This window comes from Sminthopsis crassicaudata, chromosome 2 (assembly GCF_048593235.1).
Source record: "Sminthopsis crassicaudata isolate SCR6 chromosome 2, ASM4859323v1, whole genome shotgun sequence".
In the NCBI taxonomy this organism is placed as follows: domain Eukaryota; kingdom Metazoa; phylum Chordata; class Mammalia; order Dasyuromorphia; family Dasyuridae; genus Sminthopsis; species Sminthopsis crassicaudata.
In genome coordinates this window covers 498,336,049-498,350,101 of record NC_133618.1, presented here as the reverse complement: position 1 = coordinate 498,350,101, position 14,053 = coordinate 498,336,049, and the positions used below count along the sequence as shown (strand labels likewise).

The following is a 14,053-nucleotide window of genomic DNA, read 5'->3' as shown; positions in this document are numbered from 1 at the left end:
CAACAGAGAAACTAGAAATTAGATGTTTCTTTCTACTTGTCTTTTGACTGTTTTCTAGTTTAAATGTTCCCTGGGGGAATGCCTTCAAGTTAAGATTTATGGAGCTATGGGTTAGCTGAAGTGGCAGAGGGGCACTGATGCTTACCAACTCTTGCTTTATAGGCCCCCTTCCACAGCCAAGTCCATCATCATCCCCAGCCAGGACACAGCTCTGCAGTTGACCTGTAAGGGTGAGGGTACGTGCAGCAGCAGTTCGGCCAGCGGCTCTGCCACCCTCACAGGGTCCCGGCAGACCAAGGCAAGACCCACCATCCTAGGATCAGGTACAAATCTAGCCCTCTCCTTTTTGTGAGCAAAGGCTGTGAGACCTCTGGCAAGCAATTGACCTACTGGCTTTCTCAAGTGTCTGATGAGATACTTGTCATGTGCTTTGTAGAAGAGGAGAACCCTTGTTCTCCAGAGGAAAGCTGGGGATTTCGGACATGTATTGGGTTGGGTTATTGGAAGAAAAATTTAATCAATTCCTACTGTATTATATACCTGACACTGTGTTAATTCAGTTTCACAAACATTAAATGATTTCTCTGCCCAGAGCCTTGTGTTAGGGTGAGATACAAAGATAGGTAAACACTGGGCTATCAAAATAGTGTGCAGTTGAGAATGTGAAATTTCTCTGTTCCTTTGCTGGTTTTTTACCTGCTTAAAGTTCAGATATCATCTTTACCTAACATTCAAGGCTTTCAACAGCATGGTGCCACCCTGCTTTTCCAGTCTTATATTCTTCTTTTCTAGGTGCTGTAGAATTCTCTAGCCAATCTGACTTACTCTTTGGCCCAACAGGCTTTATTCACTCCTCTGTGTTCTTGTTCAGACTATTTCTTGTTTCTATAATGACTTCTTCTCTTATTTGTTGACTTCCAGTCTCAGGTTTACTTAAAAAAAATTTTTATATCATTTTTATTCTGAAATTTTTATTCCCATCTCTTATCTAGTACGCCATCTTTTATAACAACAACAACAAAAGCCCAAATACAAAAAAAGTAGAAAAGAAAAGCAACTTGGCAAAACCAACCTGTTTGACAGTGTATTCAACAGCTGTAGCCTCTCACCTCTGCAAAAACCAAACCAAACCAAAAAAAAAACATACCCAACCTTTCAAACCTGACTTAAAATCCATGAAATCTTTCCTGATTTCCCAGGAGTGTAATTACCTTCCCTGCTTCCACCCCATACAGCACTTAGTTTTGCAAATAAATATCATAGATGGAAATGTCTGTTAGATTGAGGTCTATGAGAGAAGGGAACTAATCTTATCTGAGTTTTGTTTAAAATGTAGGGAATGAATAAATAAAATACATTCCTTGGAGTGTTAGCATATGTAAGACCAAAGCAAATGATTAGAATGTTGATAATATGACAGTGACTGGAGAAGACAATAAACATTTAAGAGCTAGTCTGCAGTAGGGGGGAGTTGTTCTGGCCTGACCCTGTTCGTTTGGCCCCTATTGATATTTGGGCTCTGGAGCTATAGGCCTCCCAGAGTGAATCCATTTCAACAGTTTAAGAATATGTGAAGTGGTTGCTGATCTCCCCCTTTGTCCTTTGATAAAACTTTGCAGATGCTGCCTTTAAGAATCGAGATATCAGATCCTTCATGTTCTTATCCATTCAGTGCCTAAAGCTCTAGGAACTGAAACTGCTGCTCAGCCAGAGCTCCCTCAGTAGACCCACTGGGTTATTCCTGCCCTTACTGTTGGTCAGGCCTGGTTCAACTTGGAAGCCAGTTCATAAGTTTGTAAGGAACTGGCCTGTTCAAGTATGCAGTTCCTCCACCCTTATTCTGAGGTTTTCAGGAGCTGAAGTTCCCAGAGCAAAGCTACGGTGTATCCCTCTGGCTAATCAGTCTTGAGCTAGTTGGAGCTGGTTACAATTGGGCTGGGGAAAGAGACATTGCAGGAAGATTGTCTCTTGATCTTAGGAGGGGAATGAAGAGGTGCGGGGTTTGGAGAGAGGAAACAGCCATGAGGCGCTCTGGCAGCCCCCCCCCCATAAATGTGAGATTCAGTGGGGAGCCAAGAAGACCAAGGTTATAATGGGCTCTGAGTCATCCTAGCTCTGTGATCCTAGGCAGGTGTGTACTTAGTGTCCTTAGCTGTAAAATGGAGGGATGTTGGAGATTGAATGAGAAAACATGTATAGTGCTTTGCAATCCTCAAAATGCAAAATAAATGATGGCATTATATGTAAAAATACTATCTAAATATGAGCTGCTTTTAGTATTACAACACACACCCTGGCCAGAGAGGCCATTTGCTTAGACTTATCTGTTCCTTCCTTTCTAGACTTGTTTTTCTTCCTTGTTTTAGCCATTCTATTAACTCTCTTCTGTTCTTTTCCCCTAAAATAAACCCCTGACTTTTTTCCCATAGAAAATTCCTTCTAATGTCCTCTCACTGCTTCCTCCCCAGATCTCCCCTTGGGACTGCATTTTCCTTCCTCTGACTGTTGAATATGGACCCTTGAACATGTGGTAGTAGGGAGCAGGACCCTTCTTCTGAGAGAGGGAAAAATAGAGACAGACAGACAGACATAGAGAGAGAAAGATAGAGAGATAAAGAGAGACAGAGACAGGAAGATAGAAAGATAGAGAGGACAGAGATAGACACAGGAATGGAGACAGAAAAGACAGAAATAAAAACAAGAATGGAGAAACAGATAGAGAAACACATATACACTCTATCTGTTTGTCTCTCACTTTCTCTCTTGATGAAGTGCAATGCTTTTTTCCCAGGGGTCCCTGAAGAGCCAGACCAGAACTTGTCGAGCCCAGAGGAAGTGTTCCACTCTGGCCATTCCCGTAACTCCAGCTATGCCAGCCAGCAGTCCAAGATCTCTGGTAAGTAATCCTAGTCCCCAGGACTCTGAGCGCATGTGCTTCCCTGTGGGGTGCCTGCTCTGGGCCTATGGCGCTGGAAGCCTGGCGCTCCTGGCCCGCCATCCTGTGCTGCTTTTATTCTCCTGTGTCACACACAGGGACTCAAGAATTAGATTCAAAGCTGGCACCCAGCCCTTCTACCCACTTCCTTAAGTTTAGGGGAGACCTGATGATTTCCTGTCTGTCTGCCGCCAGCCACGGCATCCCCTCCTTGGTGTGGCCATGGGGGACCCTGTCCTGCCCTCCCCCCCCCACGACCTCTCTGCCTTCTCCCAGGCTACAGCACGGAGCACTCCCGCTCCTCCAGCCTGTCCGACCTGACTCACCGAAGAAACACATCCACCAGCAGCAGTGCCTCAGGCGGCCTCAGCATGACGGTGGAGTGCCCCGAGGGCGAGAGGGAGCACAAACCAGAAAAGCCCCCAAGGCCGCCCAGACCTCTGCATCTGTCCGAGCGCTCCTTCAGGTAGGGAACCCTGACCCAGGGGGAGAGTAGGGAGGGGATCCAGGTTTGTGCCCGGATGGGTCTCAGCCCCACTGAAGCGGGAGCCCCCCTGGTCACACACGCAGGAGCAGCAGGAGCTGACCCACGGGGGAGCCTGGTAGTTGGTGCTGAAAGAGCCACCTGGAGTTATTTAGGGCAGTACCATCACGGATTGCCTGAGGATCGTGGCCAGAGGTGGTTAGCACCTGGTGGAGGCCTCCTGCTGCCCAGGGGGGAGGGAGGGAAAATTGGGCTTGAGCCCAAAGGACCCCATCTGAAGCCTAGATGTGCTTCGTGATGTCAGGCAAGAACCTCCCCCCACCCAGGATCTGCGTCTGTCTCCTGGGAAGGACTCAGGGTACCGGAGGGGATGCCCCAGCCCCATTAATCCCCCCTCTGTGCTTCTCTTAAAAGAGATGGGCATTGGCAGGGCTTGCCAAGCTCTCCCAGCTGGCCTTACTGGTGTTTTGTTCCATGATTTCCCCCCAAGGAGGAAGAAGGATTCAGTGGAAAGCCACCCTACGTGGGTAGATGACACGAGAATCGATGCAGACGACATAGTGGAGAAGATCATGCAGAGCCAGGACTTTACGGATGTCAGCAACAACGAGGGTGAGTTATCCTCCACGGGGCTCGCCCCATCCAACTTTGGCCTTCGCCCTGGTCTGGGTCAGCACCTACGGTGGTGATGGTGGGGGGGGGGGGCCTGGAGGGTGAGAAACAGCAGCTCCTGGCTGCCTAACAACTGCTAGGGTTACTGCCTGAGCACTTTCTCTTTGGTGGGACAGGACGGGATGGGAGGAATGGGAGAGCTGTGATGGCATGGGTAGGCAGGCTCCCTTTAGAAAGGGTCCTCTCACACTGACCTGCCCTTTCCCCCCCACAGACAGTAACCTGAGGTTGTTTGTGAGCAGAGACGGGACCACCACCTTGAGTGGTATTCAGCTGGCAACCAGGTACTGTGGCTTCTTACTCCCCCAGGCTTTGTGCCAAGTAGTAATCAGTTAGGCAGACCAGTAATAGTTTCCTTCACCGGGGAAGGGAGAGTGAGGTAACTGGGGTGAAAGGAACTGCCAGAGAAATTGATTAATTGTAAAAGCTATGGATCCATGGGGCAAAATCCGTTAATAAGCTTTCAGGTGCTTGGTTTGGGCTGGCCCTACAGTAAAAGGCCTTCCAGAGGCATATAAACCAGTAGTCCAAAGGTCGAGTGGGGGGAGAGAGTGGGGGACTACTGCCTTAGGCTAAATGAAAAAAAGCACTAGGCTGACAGTGGAAGGACTTGAGGTTAGACTGCAGGAAGGACTCAGTGGCAGTATGAGAGAAGTCACCAGAGTAGATTCTAAAATCTTTTTTGTGGTTTAAGAATAATTCTGGAGAATGGATCTTAGGGACGTGGAAATAGAAATGAGATGAGACCAATAACAGGTTATTGACATTTATTTCTCCAGATGAACAAAACTATTTGCTGTATAATAAGTAGTGTTTTGGAGTCAAAAGAAAACACAAGCTAGATTTAGGGTCAAAAAAGCCTGGTTTCAATCTTGACTCAGTTTCCCCACTTGTAAAATTAGGGAGTTGTACTGGATGGCATTTCAAGGTCCCAGGCAGCTCTGATCAGGGCCAGCCACCATAGATGGTGGGAGGGTTGTGATGGGTCTGGGAAGGCCCCGGTTATCCTCTGCTGGTCAGAGCTGGAACTGCAATCCTCTAAGCTGACTTAAGTTCTTAGAAACAGGAATGGAGAGCCAAGCTGTAGGATTTTAAGGCTTACAAAGGGCTTTCCTCATAAAAACCCCGAGGTCAAGTAGTGCAAATATTATGGCCTCATTTTATGGACTTTGAGGAAAAGCTGCCAGGGCAGGCATTTAATTTGGATCTCGAACCAGGTTCTCCCAGCTTTAAACCAGGGATCTGTCCCCTGTACTGTTTGCCTCTCGGGCTTTAGGGCAGGAAACACCTTGGAGATCATATAGTCTGACATCCCTCATTTTTACCCATGGGGAAACCAAGAAAAGAGAAACTCAGAGAAAAGAAGTCCCTTGTCAATGGGCCAACACTGATGAGGCCTCTGGGTTGTGGGAGGCCCTGGTGCGAGGGACACAAGCTTGTCCCTGCCTTCCAGAGTCTTGTCCTAATCATCACATCCTCTTGATGACTGCCTACCCAGATCAGCCTTTCTTAGATGTCCCTGACACAACCTTTGGATCTGATGAGTTTCTAAACAATTTTTCTCTACTTCTCTCCCACAGAGTCTCCTCTGGAGTTTTTGAGCCTGTAGTGATTGAAAGCCATTGACCACCATGATCTTCTGACCCGAGTCATTCCAGAAAGGAGGGTCCCTTTTTCCAGGGACCACCTCTCCACCCATTTCTCATCTGTCAACTCTCTGATTTTTGCACTCCGGACCAGTCCCGAGGCCGGGCTGCCCCAAGCTGGCATTGGGGTGTCTCCTCATCTACTCTCCATCTGCCTTTCTCTATTCTTCTGCCTAGAGCTGACCCATCTCATCACGTGGGGTTCTTAAGAATATTTCCCAGGATTCTGGCTACAGTCTGATTGTACCACTGTGAATATTCTCCAAACCACTAAAGAGCGGATGTCCAGACGAGAGCCCCAAAGCAGCCCAACCTTCAGGGGAACTGTGCTTGTATAGTCCACAGCACCCCATAAACAGATCCTTCCTCATCATAGGAAACTATTGGCCTGGGTGCTAGAGCTAGAGTCTGGTTAGGAAGCTAACTTCTACTGCAGGACTTAGGCCCACTGCTGGGCAGGTTTGTGGCCTTTAGGAGGATGGAATTGGGCGGGTACACTTCCCCAAAAGCAGCCTACCTCCTCGTCCTGTCCTGCAGTGCTGGTGCTTCTGACTCCTGGGGAGGCAAGGATCTCCTGCCCCCGTCTTCCTCCCTCTGGCCTGGCCACCCTGGTTCTGGCTGCACCTTGGAGGCATCTCTGCCCCTGCCCCTGCCCCTGTCACCAGGGAGAAGAGTCAGGCCTCCCAGAGAAACTGGAGACTCCTGCAGCTAGCTGCAATACTTTGCTGCTCTCCTGTGGTTCTGAGCTTGACTGCTTTCCCCTGCAGCCCTCCTTCCATTTGTACCTGGCTCATCTTTGTGGAGCTCTCGAGCCCTGACTTCGGGGCCCTGCAGATGGATTTGCTAGGTGGCCTTTGGTAGACCTGCTTTCCCCATCCCTGGCTTGTCCTGGCCTGTACCACATACTTTCAGCTTATAAGCTATCCCTTTAGTCTCCTCCTTTCCTTTTGAATTTGCCTGCCTCTGTTTCTCACAGTGGCTCTCTGCACTTTGCACATATTTCCCTAGCAGAGCCTCAGGGGGGTTGGCTGTTGGCCATCCCTCTCCCCACCCCAACAATGCGCACACATCCTTCTGCCAGACCCCTCCTCCTCCATTGCCTTGAGCCTCCCCTTTCTGAAACCTGTGCTTCTGCCTGCTGGCCAGGTCAGCTAAGCCCCTTCCCCCCCCAACTCCCCCCCCCCCCCAATTTGTCCAGAGTAGGGAGGACCACCCATGGCAGGAGAGCCAACTGCCCCTAGACTTCCTACCTACTTTAACTTTGTTTCAGCCCTGCTGGGTAGGCCTGTGACAGGTTCATGTCTCCAATTGGGTGAAGTTCAGGGTCTGTTCCCTCTCGACCTTGTTTGACCTTGTAAGTTCTGGTGTACTCTCTGCTTGGGGCTGGGTCTTAGGCAGTTGAGATAACAGAAATTAAGGGGGAAAAAAAGTTGCATAGGGAGAGAGGGAGAAGTGTGCACTAGCTCCTGGAGGTTGGAGGTGTTGGAGGAAGGGTGTACATCTCTTTCTTCAGGAACAGGAGAAAAGGATTTATCTCCTTTCAGCAAGGCCGGCCTGGTGGTCCCTAAAGCCTTTGGGGTAACCATAGATAACCCCACCTCCTCAGTGATCAGGGAGGCTCTGCCTTCCCCAGCCTCAGCAGGGATGGGCAGGATGAGAGTGGTGTGCTCCGGGTCGGCCTGGAGCCGTGCTCCCCGCAGGACAGAACCCCTTCATCAGCCCATGCCTTCGGTGTCTGGGGGGGGTCACCTCTCGTCACTGCCAAAGCTTCTGTTCTTAGCACTTTTCTCTCCCTATGGCAAAGGCCCAGGTCAGGAGATACAGAGCCTTTGACCTCACTCAAACCACTGGTTTAACTTTTTTTTTTTTTAAAGAAAATTTTCAGTTGCCAAGTTGTAATTTTTAATAAACCCAGCAGGCTGGTGTTTAAATTTGGGAGGGATGAGAGGGTTTTGGTTTTTTAAGTTGATATATATATATATTTTTTTTTTTTTGGTATTTTATTCCCGGAAAGAGAGAGATCATTTCCCTGATTTCCTTCCTTCTCTTCCTTGCCCCCAGCATTCTGATCAGCTCCCCAGGAGGGCTGTCTGGTCAAGACTGGGTTTGCAGAGAGCTGGCCCTCTCTTAGGTGGGGAATATGAGGAGAACGGTTTTTCTGAGCAGTGAGAATGGAGCTGGGCTCTAGTCTCCACCCTACTTTCCCCTGGTCCCAGGAGGACCCAGTTGCCCTCTTTTGTCCTATATCCTTGTTTCTGGAACCCTGTTGGGGTGGGCTTGGGGGGGAGGGGTGAAGAGTATGGGTCCAGGTTGATTTCTTTCATTTTTCCTTTTTGTTTTTTTACTGTTTAGAAAAATTGGACCTTGCCTACCAAGTTAGAACTGAAAATTTGTTGAACAGAATTGTCCTAGGTTCAGAAAGGTACCAGAAGGATCTGTCTCTCCCTCTTGTGAATGACTAGCACTTTAACTTGGAGCCGTCACTGCGGGGTCCCTAAGGGGGGGGGGGGGAGTGCCATATTTCTCCTCACATTCCTTTCTTCTTTCAACAGTTTGGTCTAAGATCTTAAAAAAACAAAAAAACTTAATCAAGAGGGCGGAGGCATTTGTGGTCTTCTGATGTTTTGGTTTGGTTTTTTGCGTGTGCAGCTGGCCTCCACACTTCCTGGGAAAGCCCAGGGGTCCTGTGAGATGGGAGCACGCCAATTCCTTTGGGAGAACTCCCTTAAAATCTGTCGTCCCCAACAGCCTCTCCCGCCTCTACCTCTCTCAGTTGGCAGCTTCCAGACGGGGCCCCTCTTCCTTTCTTCCCACCCCCTGGTCATCTAGCAGGGGTTACTGCTGTTGGCCCCAAAGCTGTGGAATGAAAGGAGTCCAATAGGAAAGGTCCCTTAAACTCATAGCAGTCTGGGGCTGGACCTCCTGCTAATGACTCTTCTGGGAAAAGAGCGAGCCCAGACTGCCACAAAAGAGAAAACAGAAACACAAAAGTTTCAGACCCCAGGAGGACTTGAGGGAATTTGGTTGTTAGGGAAAAGGAAATTAGGTGAAAACTGCACTGATCCTCTTCAGGTTTTTAGTGAAGTAATTTCATTCCTTCCTCCCCAACTTCCTATCCTTATTTTTCCTCTTAGGGTAGTGCCCTTTCTGATACCTGGACCTCAGTGGTTCTAACTAGTGCTGTCAAAGCTTTAGATTCAAATTCTATATATAGAGAGATTATATTAGAGATATTTTTGGAAAGAAGATAGGTCTATGCAAAAGTTTGGAAATCCGTGAGAGAGTTCTATCTTTTTTTATTCAGAGATCTAAAAAAAGAGTTAATAAAGTTCTAGGTCCTTACCCCACCCCACCCCCTTTCAATCATGAGTTCCATCCCATGAGTAAGTACCATGGGGCAGGTGTATAGTTGGGTTTCAGTGATTCTCAGTTTCCTGGGATGGAGTGATCTCCATCTTTTTTAAATGGGGTGGGAGGAGGGAGGGGGGCAGGGAGCTAAATTCTTTTTCCTCTATTTTCCCCCCTCCTCTTGTGGAATATCATTGCCATCTTTGATTCAACTGACGGTATTTGTATTTCTGTATCTTGTTCCTATCGTAGAAAACTACATTGTAAGAGGAAATTCAGTCTTTTGTCAACTTGGCATTATGATTTGGGGCCAATTAAAAGTGACGGGGTTTTGTTTTTTGGTGTATTATTGGGGATACTGAATTTTAGAGCGTGGTGTTAAAGACATTAAGGAGATGTTTGGCTTTGGCTGATCTGGGTGTCCTTCCAGTAGGAAGAGAGCCATGGGAGAGGGGTGAGTGGGCTGACCCAAGATTCAACCATTCTGGAATGACAGAAGACTGGACTCCTCCAGAACCTGTTCAGCCTTGCCTCTCCATCCAAACATCATCTCTAGGCTTGGGAAAGAACCAGTCCTGTTGTCCAGATATGTCTTAGAGGTGAATTCACATTCAGAGGCAGTTGTTCTGTGATGAACCTTCTGCCTCCTGTTCCTTCTCTGTCTTGGTCCTGGGTCTGCAGGGAATCTGGCTTCTGTATTATGTTTTTTTTCTGTCTTACAGGCCATGTAAGTACTGAGGAGTAGGTTTTAGGCTGACTTGGCTCTGGTTGAACTTTTCCTCTCCTTCCCATGTGCTAACAGTTTTCAAGGTAGACACTTAAAAGCTGGTCAAGGGCCGAAGGAACCTCCAAAGATCATCAAGTCCTTCCTTCCCCTTGCCTCACACTTATCTCAGATGTTTGAATCCTCTGATGTCAATAAATATCAGTCATTTAAGTTTAACTGCTCTTCTTCCTCTAATTCTACTTTTGTTGTGTGGCTCAGTGGATAAAGCACTGGGTCTGGAGTCAGGAAGACCAGAGTTCAAATTTGCCCACAGACACTAATTGTGTGACCCTGGGCAAGTCCCTTAACCCTGTTTGCCTCAATTTCCTCATCTGTAAAATTTTCTAGAGAAAGAAATGGCGAGCCAGTCCTGTATCTTTGCCAAGAGAACCCCAAAGGGGTCAGGAAGAGCCTGACTGAAAGGTTGATCTCTGCTCTCCTCCCTCAGTTCTGTTGCCCTTGTTCTGTATCCCCTTGCCCTCCTAGCAGGATTGCTTTGCCTTCTCATTCACTTCCCTCTCTCTGGTTTCCTGCTCCTGGAGCTTACTTGCTCCTCCCCCTGTTGCTAGGTAGCAGATGCAAGGTGGTCCTTAAGGATATTCCTTGCATCAGTAGAAGGAGGGAATATCTGCTTTGGAGGTCTGTCCCTAGAAGGAATAAGAGGAAGATGCTCACCTCAGGGCCAGGTTCTGCCTTGTGGCCCAGGGTCTGGCCCATGTGGAGGCACACCATGCTGGAGGGGACAAGTCAGTGGCCAAGAGTGAGGTAGCCAGAACACATGACCAGAAATCAGAGCCAAAGGCAAGTTTAATAAGCAGCTTGCAAGCTGTCCTCCTGGGTTTGAGATGTATGGGTCCCTTCTTTGTCAGGGCTGGAAGTCCTTCCAGACATGACTTACCACTCTGCCACAGTGAGATCCTTTGGCCCTGGTTTGCACTCTTTGCTCCTCCCACCCCCATTCTCATCTCGCTTCTGACAGTCCTTGAAGCCCCTCCCTTTTCAAGTTCAGTAACCCCAGAAAGGGGACACAAAAAGGAATCCAATTGAAAGTCAGGCACATCTAGTTGCCCATCCCCTCCCTTCAACCACAGCCCACACACCTGGCTCCTGACCAACAGTGGAGATGCAAACCATGGAGGTCCCGATGAGGTCTAAGTTCCAGAACAGAGACCCCGAAGGGGGATGTTTTCTTTGTCATCTTCTGGCTTCCCAAGACAAGAGGAACAGGGGCTGCACCAGAACTGGTCTGGAGAGATGAGCTGGCTTCCTCTCTGGCTGGGGAACGCAGGCAGCCCACAGATACCTGGAGTCACAGAGAAGGATGGCTGTTCTCCCGGCCTTCCTAGCTATCCTCCCTCCCTTTGTCCCCCCTAAGCAGCTGAAGAGTCCCGAGCATTTACCCCAGAGGAGGTAGATGCCAAGGGCTACAAGGAAGGAGATGGCGAGGAGGGAGCTGGGTTCTGGGCTCCAGAGTGGGCAGTGGTCTGGGCAGGCACAGGGATTCTGGATGAAGACCTCCAGTTGGGTGGGCAGGAGGGATACGTAGGCCACAGTCCTCACGGGGCTGCAGTTAAAGTGGGCCAAGGTGTTCAGGGAGCTGCTAGGCCGGGCTAGGAAAGATGAAGGGGTCAAGTTGGGGCTTGGGGGGCTTTCAAGATTCCTGCCCTCTAAGTATCCTCAATCTCTAACTCCTCCATGTCTTGCTGATAGGTTTCTTCTAGTAATCATCCATGCGACAGATTCTAACCCTTTCCCTAAGAGCAATAGCTAGTATCTATGTAATATTTTATTTGCAAAGCACTTTTCAAGTATCCCTCGTCCTCACAGCAAACCTGTGAGGTAGTTGTTATCCCCATTTTCATATGGAAATACTGAGGCAGACACATGCCAGGTTAGTTTCTGAGGCTACCTGGCTGCAGGTCTGCTGCTTTATCCACTTTGCCATCCAGCTGGTTCCTGATTTCCCAGTCTCATCTACTCTCCACACAAGAGATCCTCAAGTCCAGACAGTCCCTGCTAACCACCCTTATGTCCAGAAATGTGACTTTGGGCTTCTGCCAGCCCCTGAAATAGGCCTCTCCCACGTGTGACTCCCACTCCCAAATCAGGTGTTAAAAAAGATACTTGGATGCATACAGCTAAGCACTTGGTCTGTGCTTTTTCATTCATTCTTAGAAGCATTTCCCAAATTCAGTTTCTTAGGCTTCACTACCTACACATTAGGACCAAAGGCTTAAGAGCCTTACTCCCCTCATTTAACTCTTGAAGAAACGGTGCTCTATTCTCTTCAGTATTGCACAAAATGACAGAGCCAACTCTTTAATAATCATAATAGCTCACATTTATACAGCACTTTATACCTTTACAAACTCTTCACAAAAATCCCAGGAAGCAGAGAATGCCATGATTCCCATTTTGCAGAGGAGGAGAGGGAAAACTAAGGCTCAGATTTGGTTTAATGACTTACAGGTTCTTTGGGGCCCAGAACTGGGCTTTCCCTGCTGACCCATCCCCTCCTTACCGGGGTACATGACAGTCAAGACTCGGGTGCTGCTGTTGTACCGAAATTGGCTCCTCTGGTGCCGGCCATAGGCAGTGTGGTGCAGGTGCCCTGTGCCTGCCTGCCTGAGGAAGGAGACAAAAGCTGGGCCTTAGCAAGTGAGACTCAGCTGGAGGTTCCCTGCATCGGGGCAGGACTGGGGATGGAAACAGACTCGTCATGCATTTGAGTCACGGTGAACATGGCCAGCAAGCCCCTGGAAACCTTTCCCTGCTTCCTTGTCAACATGAAAGAAAGAAAATCTTGAGATTGCCATGCATCTAAACAACAACAACAACAAAAAAAAAAATGGAAGGGATTTTTTCTTAAAGAAAACAATGAGATACACTTTGAAGACTGTTGGAGAAAAACTATTGAAAATCACATCGACGTGTTTGTTTCCCCGTGCCCCCTTGCTCAGTGCCTCCTATCCCACCTTGGGGACTCTAGCTGTAGAGGGTAAAAGTTGGGAGATTTCTCTCGGTGCTCCCATCTCACTGGGGAGGAAAGAGTCGGGGTCCGAGGCAGAGTTTTCCCGTCTCCAAACACATCCCCCACTCCCACCCCTTCACATGCATACCCACCTCCCTTCATTTGTTGAGATAATAAAGATAAGGCCCTCAGGTCTAATGAGGTTTAAGGGAGAACTCGGCAGAAGAGAAACTCGAACCCAGAACTTTTAAATTCATAAGCCAATCTTCTTCACTCCTGTGGCTCCCCCCTCAGCAGGGAGGTGGGCAGGGTGAGGGATTCCTTACCTGAGGCTCACACAAGCAGCCACCTGGACACAGTCAGTGGAGGGGAGGTCAGCGGGTTCGCTGAAAGGCTGGCAAGGGCTGAACTGAACGTATCCCCCAGACTCGTTGTGGGGGGCCAAGGGCACCGTCAGGGCCCCCACGGCGGCCAGATTGATCGCCTGGCGACTCCCCCGCAGGAGGCACGTGCAAGGGCGCACCTGGAAGCAGTCCCCGGGCTGGGCCTGAGCCCCCGGGCCCTGGGACAGGAAGCTCAGCAGAAGCTGCGGCAGCAGGGCTCCCCAGGACTTCATCCTGAGCAGGGAGCTGTGGAAACTGACTCCTGCCACCAGGGTGAGAGAAATAGTAGGTGAGGGTGAGCCCATCCCCAGGGAGGAGACCAAAGCAGCAGGAGCTCTCAGAGGGTGGGGCCTTTTCCTAGCTCGGCAAACCGGACCCACTCAAGGTGGTCCTCAGTCACCTCCCCGCCCCCAAGTCCTCCAGAGCTCTTCCCTGAGCACCCATTAAACAAGCTCTGGTTTGGGGAATGGCCTTCATCAGTTCTAGGTCCATGGATCAGTTCTTGTCCCTTCCCTGCCGAAACAGCCTCCCCAGCCTCATTCATGCGGGAGCTAGCTCCCACGGACTTCTAATAGTTAAAATCTCAGTTTGAGCTTTCACCCCTTGGAAACCAGGGAATGCTACAATTAGAGTGTCGTTTATTGTCCTTGTATAGTCACGTGAAAGTGACTGCGATCACATTGTTAGAAAGTGTGTTAATCATGCAACAGTTGCTCAGTCATGAACCCATTGGGGTTTTCTTGGCAAAGATGTTGGAATTGTCCCATTTCCTTCTCCAGCTCATTTTATAGATGAGGCAACCGAAGCAAACAGCGTCACCCGACTTGTCCAGGGTCACACAGATATTG

The 14,053-nt window shown here is 49.1% G+C and overlaps 2 protein-coding genes across 2 annotated transcripts in view; one reads left to right on the top strand and one right to left on the bottom strand.

Moving 5' to 3' along the window:
- The window catches only part of EEIG1 (estrogen-induced osteoclastogenesis regulator 1), a 41,662-nt gene extending 32,245 nt beyond the window's left edge, over positions 1-9,417 (top strand). Inside the window, exons 6-11 of the mRNA XM_074293747.1 lie at positions 163-323; positions 2,792-2,896; positions 3,212-3,401; positions 3,910-4,031; positions 4,306-4,375; positions 5,672-9,417. Coding sequence (XP_074149848.1) covers positions 163-323; positions 2,792-2,896; positions 3,212-3,401; positions 3,910-4,031; positions 4,306-4,375; positions 5,672-5,717 — 694 coding nt within the window. The 3' untranslated portion in view covers positions 5,718-9,417. The remainder of the gene's footprint in view (positions 1-162; positions 324-2,791; positions 2,897-3,211; positions 3,402-3,909; positions 4,032-4,305; positions 4,376-5,671) is intronic.
- Positions 9,418-10,590: 1,173 nt separating this feature from the next.
- On the bottom strand, positions 10,591-13,779 carry LOC141557699 (uncharacterized). The gene is made up of 4 exons (XM_074293749.1): positions 13,149-13,779; positions 12,373-12,476; positions 11,252-11,461; positions 10,591-11,154 (listed from the first exon to the last, which is right to left on the bottom strand). The coding sequence occupies exons 1-4, from the start codon at positions 13,508-13,510 to the stop codon at positions 11,003-11,005; spliced, it is 828 nt and encodes a 275-aa protein (XP_074149850.1). The 5' UTR covers positions 13,511-13,779; the 3' UTR covers positions 10,591-11,002.
- Positions 13,780-14,053: the final 274 nt, after the last annotated feature.

Bases quoted from the DNA above. Each gene is read 5' to 3' on its own strand.
- LOC141557699 (XM_074293749.1), bottom strand. From the start codon at position 13,510: ATGGGCTCACCCTCACCTACTATTTCTCTCACCCTGGTGGCAGGAGTC. The intron at 11,462-12,372 runs GTAAGGAGGGGA...CATCTTTCCTAG, and splicing joins CTTGACTGTCATGTACCCCG to CCCGGCCTAGCAGCTCCCTG. The intron at 11,155-11,251 runs GTAAATGCTCGG...CTGTGACTCCAG, and splicing joins TGGCATCTACCTCCTCTGGG to GTATCTGTGGGCTGCCTGCG.